Genomic DNA, 11,552 nt, shown 5'->3' on the forward strand with positions numbered 1-11,552 from the left:
ACTGTTCAAGGCTGGGTTAAGGAGCTCCTGTGATCAAGCTGGTGGCCATACAGCAACCAGCAGCTGCTGCAGCATCCTGCTGTGGAGTGGTCTCAAGGTGGAAGGCCAGCAGGGATGGGAGTCCAGTGCCTAGAAAGGCTTGGTGGCCAGTGCCATGGGCATATTCAGCATCCATCTGGTCCCCAGCTAGGACCTTCCTACAGTGGCCTTGACCATAGCTGTGTTCTTATGGTGGCTCAGATGTCCAGCACAGTATCAGGGGCAGAGGGAGCCTGTCCTGGCTCTGTCACATGTGTCCAGGGCTCCAAGGACAGAGCTGGCAGCAGAATCTCTTTGCCTGACGGGAAAAATCTGTGTGATTTCCTGTAAACATATTTTTAATTACCCATAATGGTGCTGCTGGTCCTCCAGCTCTCCTGGAAATCCCATCACATGCCTTCCAGACCACCTTCTCCGTCCCTGGGGGAATAAAAACTCTGGCTTTTCCATTGCTGTTTCAGAGGGAGCTGGAGCAGTCCTCAGGGAGCACAAGGCTGTTCCTGGCTGGAGCCATGTACCAGCATCAGCATGAATGCAATCCACCGAGCACGCCTCATGGAGAAGCCAAGTGCCACTGGGGAGAGCAAATAGTTTAGGAAAGGGAGCTTGGTCAGAAATCCACTGTGAGAATTGGGATGGTAGAGCACAGGGTTACAGCAGTGCCCATGACAGCTGCTCCTGCCAAGGGCCACATTGACAGCAGCTGTGCACTGGCTAACAGGCCCCATGGTAGGCAGCAAGAGCCCACAGCCCCAGCTCCCTTCTCAAGTGCCTGGAAGCAGTCATTGTGGGCCCACTGTGGGTCTTCTCCAGCAACAGGGCCAGAGGGCCCTGCCCATGCTCAGGACACCCCGTTATATCTCCTTACCCATCTTGGCTGCAGGGCATTGGCTACCAAGTCTCTTTGTGGCCCCAAGCTGCTGTGAGAGAAGTCCCTGGGGAAAGGGGAAGAAGTCCTTTGCTCTCAGGGCAAGACTGGAAGGAGCTTGACCTGCAGCCAGCACGTGGACCAGGCCATGCAAGAGACTTTGCACTGGAAAACGAGATCTTTCTCCACAGTTAGTTGTCCTGGCCCCAGTGCTCCCTGGGAGGCTGTAGGGCAGTTTGTTCCACCATAACACTTGATTCCTCAGCAATGGGTGGTGCAGTGCTGGCCAGGCTGCTCTGCCTGTGGCACAGGGATGGTGGGCAGGTCCCACGCTCCAGCTCTGCCCGATGGCTGCAGCACGCGCACAGGGCAGATTACCTCTCAGCCTAGGGCCTGGCCCATATGCAGGAAACACCTGGCAGGGAGGAATCACAACCTGCAGCACAGATGGGATAGATACTTCTGCAACAGGCACAGGCACACGTGCTACCTCCCACCTAAAAGGAGATACGAGCCTTCTCTAGGAAGCAACTGGGCAAACGGAGGCCAAGACACCGAAGTCCCCAAGCCCAGTTGCAGGAAACACATGGAGCTCCCCCAGTGCCTGCTGCTCACAGAACATCCCCTTCCACTGGAGAGTCACAGGAGGGGGCCAGGCAGGAAGGCGGTCCTGTGAGAGAGTCCAGAATGTCTCCTCTCCTCTCAGATGACAGCCTTGGGAAGGATGGAGCTTATGGAAGGAGCACAGCAACGGAGACACATGGCAAAGGGAAGCAGATGACCAGAGTGGAAGCCTCCCTTGGCGCAGGGTCAGCGGCCACAGCACCGGACAGCCCAGCTCTACCCGGAGGAAGCTGTTAAGGAGAGCAAGAGCGGCAGATCTTGAGCTGTTTGGCAGCCCCCAGCTCTCAGTGCCAATCCTTCCCACAAAACAATGAGACAGGCCGCTACCGGGACTCACCGCATGGGACATGGCAGTCACACTCACAGACGTTGCAGCGCAGGAACCAGCGGGCCCAGCCCCAGTGCTTGGTGACACAGGCTGAGATCTTGATGCAGCCATGGTTGAGGAAGGCTCCCAGGTGGGTCTGGGTGCTGCAGGATGAGGAGCACCTCCCGGTTATGTCCTGCTCGCTGATTTCAATCCGACCTCGCAGGCAGATCCCTGCAAGAGCAGGGCCAGAGCACATCACAGGGTGCTCACCAGCCCTACAGCAGGCTGGGGGAAAAGAGACTGGAGACATGCCTGCATCCCTCCTGCATGCTCCCCATGCAGTGTGACACCCAGGAATACTCACGGAGGCAGGTGGGCTTGGGGGTCCAGCGGCCATCGGACTGGCAGGCGCTAACCGGGTCCCCCTGCAGCAGGAACCCAGGCCGGCAGCTGTACCTCACCACCGAGCCAACCCACCAGTCATTGCCGTACACCACCGAGTTGAATTCTGCTTCGGGTCGCCCGCAGTTCACTGGGGACAGGGAGGTTCCTGTGAGCAGCCCTGTGCAGCCTGCTCGGCAGAATGGCAGCCCAAGGAGATGCATCCCAACAGGGCTGCCGCTCCTGGGTGAGGACCAGGTGCTGGGCAGGCTCTGCGAGTGCCTCAGGCTGCATCCCTTTGTGGCCCAAGGATCTGGTTGCTGGAGAAACTCCACAGAAGTGCGCATGGCATAAAACCTGCCCTCCCCAGGCTGGCTGTGCCAAGCCCCGCAGCCATCCCCTGGGCCCCTCCTCAGTCTCCCCACTCTGGCTGTACCTCGGCAGAAGGATTTGTAGCCCAGCCAGCAGCAGCTACCGTTCCCGCACTGGCTCCTCTTCAGCTCCTTGTGCTTCCCCTTGCAGCCACTCAAGCAGATGGGTGCTGTGCCAGACCAGTAGGTATCCACATCTCCTGGTGCCACAGGGAGCAAGGCAAAGCAGGGCTGGGGCAGAGGGCCACCCTTCCCACCAGCTTCCCAGCCCCCAGGGACCCGCAGGGAGGGGGTACAAGCCCAGAGAAGTCTTGTCTCAGGCCACTCCCCGACCCCAGCTGTGGTGAGGAGTGCATCCACTCACAGCCCCCAGCTCTCCGACAAGCCAGCTCCCGCCTCTCCTGTGCCAAACCTTGGCACAGGGATGCGACAAAGGTCTTGCTCCCTGCTGGGGAAGACCAGTCCAGCCAGATACCAGCAGCTGTGGGGCACCCTGTAAGCCCCCTCTTCCCCCAAACACCTTGTTACCTTCTGGGTCCTCGCAGGAGACCAGCATGGCCAGCATGGTGAGGAAGAGGAGGCCCAGTCCCATAGCACACACTGCCCTCCTCCCCTCGCCCCTCAAATCACCAGCCCTCTCTCTGCTCGCCCAGGAGAAAGTGAACTTTGTTTCCATACACACAGGACAAGGGATACTGTAGGACATGGGGGAAGGGAGGAGACATTCCCTTTAATGCCAATCCTCTCCTCGGCAGATAATCTCTGGGGGATTACCCTCCCTGGACCCAGTGTTTAAAGAGACAATTCCTCCCAGGCACCACAGCCTTGCCTCTTGCTCCCAACACCTAGAACTCATGTTGTGCGGAAGCACCATAGTCCAAGATAACGCAGGCGCAGCCGTGGCTTTGGCAGCAGAGCGTCAAGGCCTGCGTGTTGGAAAGAGGGCCAAGCTGGAAGTGCTGTGAATGCAAACCTGGCAGGAGGCCATTCTCTCGAAGGTATCCTCGGCCCAGCTCCGCCAAGTACCAGGGAGCATGGGCCAGGCAGGCACGGGGATGGCTGAGCAAGGCCCGGCCACGTCGCATGCCAGCGGCCCAGGGATGCTCTCCCCAGAGCTAGCAGCATCATCCTACAGTTCATGCCGTCAGAGCTGTTTGGGACAGCCAGCTGCCTCCCACTCTACCTCACCCTGAGCACAAGGCACCCAGCACATGGCCCCAGCTGTGTTTCACTGGCCCACGGGACAGATTCTTCATGCACGTCCCCGGAAAGAGCAGTATTGGGGTGCAAAGGTGTGCATTGCCCTTCACACATGGATCCTGCCCCAGGAAATCTTCCCAAGGGCACAGCCACAAATCACACCCACAGTGTTTGTAATTAGAAAGTGAGCAGATGGCCAAGGGTTTAGTATAAAGTGATTTCCTCCATGAACCTGGAATTCCAGCAGCTTTTGCTGAACTACTTGAGAAAGGAAGCAAAGGGGAGAAGTCAGAGTTCAGCCCAGGACATCAGCAGGGAGCCTCCCTGCCTCCATCTAAGCACATCACCTCCACACACAGGCCCGAGTGTCACTCCAGGGACACCAGCTTCACACTGTCCTCATCCAAATCACTCGACAAAGGGCAAGCCAGCTCTGTTCACAAGCCTAGGCTAATCTCTATATTTAAAAAAAAAAAAAAAAGAAAAAAAAGAAAAAAAAGAGACATTGCAGGCGGTTGACATTCATGCCCTGGAGGAGGCAGCAAAAAATCAAACCCACAGCAGGAAAGAGTCCCAAAACTAAACCTGGCCTTCCAGTGCCACCTCTGGGGACATGGAACACCACAATGTCCAAGCAGTTGCCAGCTGCACCAAGTGGCAGCACACAGAATGCATCAAGAGACCCTGGCAGCTCTTCAGTGCCCATCTCCCACGCTGCAGGCTCTAGGCAACTCAGTCTCATCCTTTCACCGCAACATGCCACAGCTGGCAGGGATGGGGTGAAACAGACACCAGACACTGGTTGGCCTTGCAGCCTGACTTTTATTTGTCTTGCCAAAGTACACTTTGCCCAACCAGGAGCCCAAACCCCAATGTGGGGAGGAAACCCAGGGAAGGACGAAAGCAGTAAGAAGCTCCCAATCCCCCAGTGTTGCAGGGTAGCAGTAGCCTGCAAAGGACAGCACCTCCAGCCCTCTCCTCCCAGAGATCAGTGTGGTGTAATGGGATCAGTGGCACAAACACCACCAACAGCACCAGCTGAACGACCTAGGAAAGATGATGCGCAGAGAAGCGCTGATGGAGAGAGAAGCAGGGCACGTTATCCCTTGGGAAACAAAGTATACATGGGAGAGAATAGGCCTGCTAACGGCCACACATCTCCTCAGGGAAGAGGCTTCAGCATCTGCTCAGCACACCATCCTGCCTGAGGAGATCCCAACTGAGGACCAGGCTCAGCAAGCGCTGACAACTTAGCTGCACAGCAGCAGGGACCAAATCACCAGTGAGTGACCAAGAGGGGAAGGCCCATGTCAGGCTAAGGCCAAACCTGGAAGGATGGGACAGGTTTGCTAGTCCCTAATTCCCAAATGGAGGAAACAGACAGCTCTTTCCAGCTGAGATCACTTCACCCACAACTGAGAGAGACCTGTCCTTTCCCTCTCCCCATGCTGGCCAGAACTGGCAGCCAACAAGGCTAGGGCAGGAGCAGGGGAAGTTAGCCAGCTGCAAGTAAGTGAAGACAAGCTCAACCCTCTCCCCCAAGCACTTCCCAGCCTCCCTCACCGGCACATCCCATGGAAGCTCAAGTTTTCCTCATGCAGAGAGGCAAGTGAGCACCTCACACGATCTGGATGCCCAGCTCCTCAGCAGTCTTCTGCAAACGGTCCATGACATTCTCCTCCAGCTCCATAGCTAGCCCACCAGGTGCTGCCATCTGCTCCTCTGAGGATGTGCTGGCCATGACATAATACACAGTCTCGCTCTCTCCATGCTCGTTGGTCCGGTTCACCACACGGATGATGGGGTTGGCTGGGGTGCTGGCTTCTTGCTCTGATGACAGCGCTGTTCCTGGGAAGGCACTTGGCCGTGTTGGCTCAGGGTTGTCAGCAGAGCAAGCTGCTGGGTGCAGTGGGGCCACCTGCAGCTCAGCAATACTGTTATCCACCAGTGGAGCCTCTGCTGGGGCCTCCAGAATGATGCCCTGCAGGTTGCCCTCACCTTCAGACAGCACCACACAGTCAGTTGAACCATCCAGTGCCTCCCCCTGCTTCTCTTTGTCCTTCAGTAGCTGCTCTGTCAGCTCCACGCTCTCGTAACGCACCAGCTGCAGCCTCATGTAGCCATCTTCATGCTCCTTGTACCTGAGCAGAGATAGGCAGGGGTGATGGGGCCAGTCACACTGCAGCCCCTCCCAAAGAGACAGCTAGCAGCAGCCAAGGACAGTGCTCAGTGCTACATAGATGATACCAGACAAGGAAGATAACAACCCATCAGCCCCTACCCCTAAAAGTACATGTGTCAGCTTCTGAGCTTTCTATCAGGCCTCTATCATCTCCCAAGCCCCTCTCCTTCCACCCCTTTGTTTCATGGGGAATATTTGAAGTCCATCCTCTTCCCCTCCCAGCGTTTAGGCTCCGGAAACCCTTTGGAGTTTCCTAGAGAGGATGCAGCAGAGGCATCTTAAGAGATTAATCCTGCAGCAGCTCTCACTGCTGCTTTTGCCCCTAATCTCTGATCCACTACTGGAGCTGCCACCCAGCATTGTTGTCGCTGTGCCAGATCACACCGAATGCTTGCTGCCTGGTGCTTCCCAGCTACTGGGAAATGGCTCTTGGGCACATTACAGGCAAATGTCAGAGCCCAAGCACTGCCAGGTCTCTGCTCCAGCAAGACACAGGATGCAGATCCAGCTGTCTCTTGCACTAGAGAAGAGGTAGTGAGCAGCTAAGGATGGGTAGTACCTGAAGCGAGGATGCCCTGAGGGCCATTTGAACTGGTGTTTCTTCCTGAGGTGGACAGTGAGGTTGTTTCCACGTGTGAAGCACTTGTCACAGACATGGCACTTGTACCGGGGCTCTGAGTCACCCTGAAGGGCAGAGAGAGGGACATGAATACCCCATGAGCCTGATCAATGGGCCTGGTACCCACGCATATGTGTGGAAGGAGGAATCAGGTTCTCAGAGGAGACTGACATGATGTATAATTGCAACAGTAAGAGAGGATCGCAACCTGACCTCACATTCCTACAGCCCTGGTCAGCCTGGGGCACTTCACAGGGCTTTAGCTTTTTTCCTCATGCTTCTATACAGCATGTTGCACTTAGCAGTTCTCAGGCTCACTGGGAGACAGTACACAGCAGAATAGCCCTCTGCTCCCTTCCCACCTCATGGACTTTCCGGTAGTGCAGTTTGATGGAGCAGAGGGAACGTGCAGTGAAGCTGCAAGCCTCAAACTCGCAGCGATAGGCTGGCTCTTTGCTGTGCGTGTCCAGATGTTTCCTCAGGTCAATGAGATTCTTGCAGCTAAAAGGAAATGATAAGCGAACAAAGCTGAACACTCTGTAGCACACACACATGTGCCTTTCAATCTTCTCCGTCACCAGCCTGGGAAGATTGAAAGCCCTGGTCCTCACCTGTAGTCACAGTAGTCACACTTGAATGGCCGTTCCTCACTGTGCCGAAAACGAATGTGATTGCGCAGGGAAGAGGGCAGCGGGCAGGTCATGTCACACAGAGGGCACTTGTAATGGTTCACTGTGCGAAAGAACGGTGGAAAACATTACCACAAAGCAGCACACACTCTTCGGAGCCTCAGCTGGGAGAAAGGGCCTTTACTCACCATGGTTCCTCATATGGTCACGGAGTAGCCTCTCTGTGGCAAACCTCTTGGAGCAGTGAGAACACTGAAACCTCTGCTCTGCAGCATCAGGGCCAGGGAGAAAGGGGAGTGGGTTGTGAGGAAAAAGATCAAAGCAGAGATAACAACATAACTGAGGAAAAAAAGTTAGTTACAGTGGAGCTGGGAATCCTTTTATCCAGGCAGTGACAGCAGACACTGATTACAAAGCCAAACACAAAAAAACCAACAACAACAACAAAAAAAAAAAACCAAAAAAAAAAACAAACCCCAAAACACCCCACCACACACAATTTGTCTCCCCTTCGCACAGTCTCCTTGTGCTGCCAGTGCAGGAACTGGGGAGCAACCACCACACACACACATCGCGAGCACAGCACAAGGAAACTCAACAACCAAATCCCAGCGCTACTGCAAGTGCCTAGTTGCTGCCTTTGACTTCAGTCCTGGGTCTCTGCAGCAGGAGCAGCTCCAGCTGCACCAGCGTGAGCCCCGCACAGCCTTGTCAGCCTCCAACACTCCTGCCTCTGCAAGACGACGCTTCTCAAGAGATTCACCAGTATCTGAGTTCCCAGTCATCAGAGAAGCCAGGCTGTTTCCAAGCACGCTCATGCCCTTCGCTCGCAAAAAACAGACAGCTCTAGCAAACCAAATGGCCCGTTCCCAGGACTGCTCACAACCCATTCCTCCCCTGCCCAGAGGAGCTTACGGTCCAGTGCAGTCTGACGGCGGATATGGTCAAAGAACTTGGTGTTGTTGGCAAACATCCCCCCGCAGGTAGGACAGGCCACCACCTTCTCCTGCGTGTGGCTGCGCAAGTGCTCCCGTAGTTTGCAGCGCCCTTTGAAGGTGCAATCACAGTCTAAACAGAAACAACAGGATGCCATTAAGATCCTTCACGCATGGGCCATCATCCAGAATCTGACTGAATGGCAGGCTTCTTGCTTCTGTTTTGACTAGCAAAAATCAACTCCCGCCTCCAAAAAGCCCACAGAGCATGGTCACAGCAAGATGAGATCACTAGTGCACAACTGGCATGGGCCTCCCCGATGGCAAGCAGCTAAGCCAATTGCACAAACAAATTATTGAAGAAAAAAAAAAAAAAAAAAAAAAAAAGGAGCCTTTTCTTCTAGGTACTAATTAAATATAAATGAAAAGTTCAATTAGGCACTCAACTGGATCCCCTGAAGGAAGCTGTACAGGAATATTTCACTGCACACATATTTTTGAAGTTCAAGAGGCCTTCTGAAATCCTGCCAAGGAGTGCAGAGTTCTCCTGTACAAAGCTCTAGAGAGACCTTGCATGCACGCGCTAACCTTTCCAGCCACAGAGGACCACGTGGTTCTCCTTCCCTGCCGCCTTGTACTCCGAACAGAAGCTGTGATCCTCCACGTGTCGATAGAACCACTCGGGATTATCAAATGATCTCTGTTGGGGAGCAAGGGCAGATATAATAGAGTGAAGAGATCAGCACGAGATAGCCTCAGCCAGAGCACAACAGATGCTTTCACACAGCTACAAACACGTGAAACATGTGAGCTGCATGACAGGTGAGCTGCATGAGAAAAGCAGCTCGCCTTCCCTTGGCTGCCATATCACAGGTAACACAGAGCAAAGCAAACCTAGGTCCCCTGTTCTCACCTCACAGTACTCCCACAGACACAGAAAGTTCTCCTGGATCTCAGGGATGATATTGCGACTCTGGAAATCCAGCTGGCAATGGCTCACATCTGACTGGCTTTGCAGGGCCCGCAGCCCCCACTGCTTCAGCTTGGTGTGGTAGCAGTGGAAATAGACATGGCGAACGAGGTCAGCTGAGCTCTCAGGGGAACAGAAACCACATTCCTGCCACAAACATGTGTATTCCTCTGCAACGCAAACGGGAGATAGACAGTCTGTAATGGCTCTCCAAGCAAAGCTCAAGTTTCCACAAACAGAGAGACACCCAGCTTTTTTTTCATGAGATTTCAGTCCTGCAACAGGCAGCGCTGCTCTCGGAAAGGAAGAGCCTCTCACAATGAAGTATATCAGAGAAGAGGGAGGGCGCATGAGCCGCAGCAGTCAAGGCTGCTAGCTCCTTACCGAGAGGGTCCATTTCGTCCCGGTGTTCCCCAGGAAGGTGCTGCCGCAGGTGCTGGGCCACGTGCTCGCAAAACTCCTCCATCTTCGAGGCCACGTAGGTGCACAACTGCCACTCGCACTGCAGCACCAAGGCGCCCTTACCGCCGGCCTTGGCGGGCGGCATGGCGGAGGCTGCCGGTCCTGAAGGGCAGCGTGGAGGCGCCGAGGGCTCCCCTCACCCTCGCGAACACCCGCTGCCCGAACCGGCCCGGCCCGGCCGTTGCTCAGCAGGCCTCGGCGAGGGCTGGGGCGGCCGCGCGCTCCAGCGGCGGCGGCCGGAGCCGGGGCTGAGCAACCGCGGCAGGCCACCGGGTCCAGCGGCACCGAATCGGCGGGTGGGACAGAGCGGGAGCCCCGAGGAACCCCCGGGCAGAGCGGGGCGCAGCAGACAACCCCACTCAGCCTCCGTCCGCCCGCCCCTGCCCCCGCCGGGGGGCGCCGGCACCCAACGGACCGCGCCCGCCCGCCCAATAGCAGCCGCCTTCGCCGGACCGCCGACCAATCCCCGCGCAGGAGCCGGGCGGCACGCGTGCAGCGGCCAAGAGGGCCCGCCGGGAAGTGGCGCTGGCTCACAAAGGTTCCCAGGCGGTTTGGGGCTGACCAGCGAGAGAAGTCCTTTCAGGCACCCTCAGGAATAACTTGCGGTTTTTTTGGGAAACCCGGGGGCCCGAGACTATTTCTGTTATTATAAGATTTGGGACGGTACCTGGCTTTGCGGTGGTGGAGCGCAAACACCGCCACAGGCTTTGCTACAGCTATATACGTTAATTTCTGATGCCTCCAGAACTGTTCCTCGCAGCATGAAGAACACAGTCAAAATCCACACAACTGGGCATCCTGGCCAAGTGCCGAATACAAAACCCATCTGCATTGTGGTTCCTTCTGTGAGATAATGCAACATTTTCTCTTTACTCAGTAAAGTGAAGACTGAAGTGACAGTTTGAATTAAACAAATACACATTGACCACTACCATCTGCTGCTCCAGGCTTTTGTAACACAAAATGGAGACACAATTCTCAGAAAGTTTGCTTTGGCACAGTAAATGCCATGCCAAAACCAAATGGGATTGTGTAAAATGTGCCACAAAGCGTGCCTTGCTTCTGTAATTCCTGTTATACACGAGCTCTCTCTTCCGTGACTGGAAAGTACATGCTCAAAGTGACAAAATTACACAGAAAATCTGGGTCTGATGCTTTTTCAAATTAAATGTAAGGTAAGAAAAGGATCGCATCTAAAAGAAGGCTGGCTGAATTTTTATTTTCTCTCTGTTTTCTGCAGGTTCTGTTGTTTTCAACATAATTATTTTGTAATCAGAACAGAACACACCTGGACAAGCTAGTCAGAGCAAAGCTATTAGCTTGAATGGGGCTGGAATTTAACTTGTATATCCTAACCAAAGTATATAAACACCCTTCACAGGAGACAAAACTATCTGGGAAGCCTGCCAGGAGGCAGGTGGCAAACTAAGCCTATTGCTTGACAAAGCAAAGACAGGCCTCTTTTGTTGTGACTTTACATCTGCCCACACTTCCCCAACCTGCCTGGTGCTTCCTGCCTGTTCTATTACCTGTCAGCCAAATCCGAGACACCTGTGGGTACCAGGATGGGGTGGCCAGGAATGGATGGGCCAAAATAAGACTTGCCTTATGTAACAGGGTGAAAGACTCTGTACACAGGAGCTCGAGTCTTCCATGAGCTTGACTGTGTGATATCCTCTTGGTCCTGAGCCCCGAGTCTGAGCAGGCAGAATACCCAAGTCATTCTGCAAACTAAGAATATTGGGAATCATTCAGGATGTTATTTCAGCTCTGCCTTCCCTTCTTGCCTCGATGGCCTGAGCAGATGCAGCCTTTGCCAGCTGCTGCTCTTTGTATTTATTTTTCTTCTGAAGGAAAAGAATAATTACACTTAAAAAAACCCAATAGCCTTCCCCAGGAAGGCAGTTCACATGACAGGCTAAATTCATCTCTGGGCCACTGCTGGGGAAAGCACGCGGAATT

The 11,552-nt window shown here is 54.6% G+C and overlaps 2 protein-coding genes across 3 annotated transcripts; both read right to left on the reverse strand.

Moving 5' to 3' along the window:
• Window positions 1-1,291: 1,291 nt before the first annotated feature.
• Window positions 1,292-5,417, reverse strand: LOC147597887 (zona pellucida sperm-binding protein 3 receptor-like). The gene is made up of 5 exons (XM_086766224.1): window positions 5,357-5,417; window positions 2,659-2,793; window positions 2,206-2,373; window positions 1,869-2,072; window positions 1,292-1,761 (listed from the first exon to the last, which is right to left on the reverse strand). Exons 1-5 carry the CDS (start codon window positions 5,367-5,369, stop codon window positions 1,748-1,750), a joined length of 534 nt encoding a protein of 177 aa, XP_086622350.1. The 5' UTR covers window positions 5,370-5,417; the 3' UTR covers window positions 1,292-1,747.
• On the reverse strand, window positions 4,596-9,951 carry HINFP (histone H4 transcription factor). Of its 2 annotated transcripts, none has more exons than XM_010125493.2 (10): window positions 9,513-9,951; window positions 9,072-9,298; window positions 8,747-8,858; window positions 8,139-8,291; window positions 7,412-7,489; window positions 7,206-7,326; window positions 6,957-7,095; window positions 6,535-6,659; window positions 5,411-5,934; window positions 4,596-4,840 (listed from the first exon to the last, which is right to left on the reverse strand). In XM_010125493.2, the coding sequence occupies exons 1-9, from the start codon at window positions 9,673-9,675 to the stop codon at window positions 5,412-5,414; spliced, it is 1,641 nt and encodes a 546-aa protein (XP_010123795.2). In that variant the 5' UTR covers window positions 9,676-9,951; the 3' UTR covers window positions 4,596-4,840; window position 5,411. The 2 variants fall into 2 exon arrangements, with proteins under 2 accessions (XP_010123795.2, XP_086622349.1); XM_086766223.1 differs by lacking the exon at window positions 4,596-4,840 and having other exon boundaries at window positions 5,412-5,641; window positions 5,792-5,934.
• Between the last annotated feature and the right edge of the window lie 1,601 nt (window positions 9,952-11,552).

This window comes from Chlamydotis macqueenii, chromosome 24, assembly GCF_036417535.1.
Source record: "Chlamydotis macqueenii isolate bChlMac1 chromosome 24, bChlMac1.mat, whole genome shotgun sequence".
NCBI lineage: Eukaryota > Metazoa > Chordata > Aves > Otidiformes > Otididae > Chlamydotis > Chlamydotis macqueenii.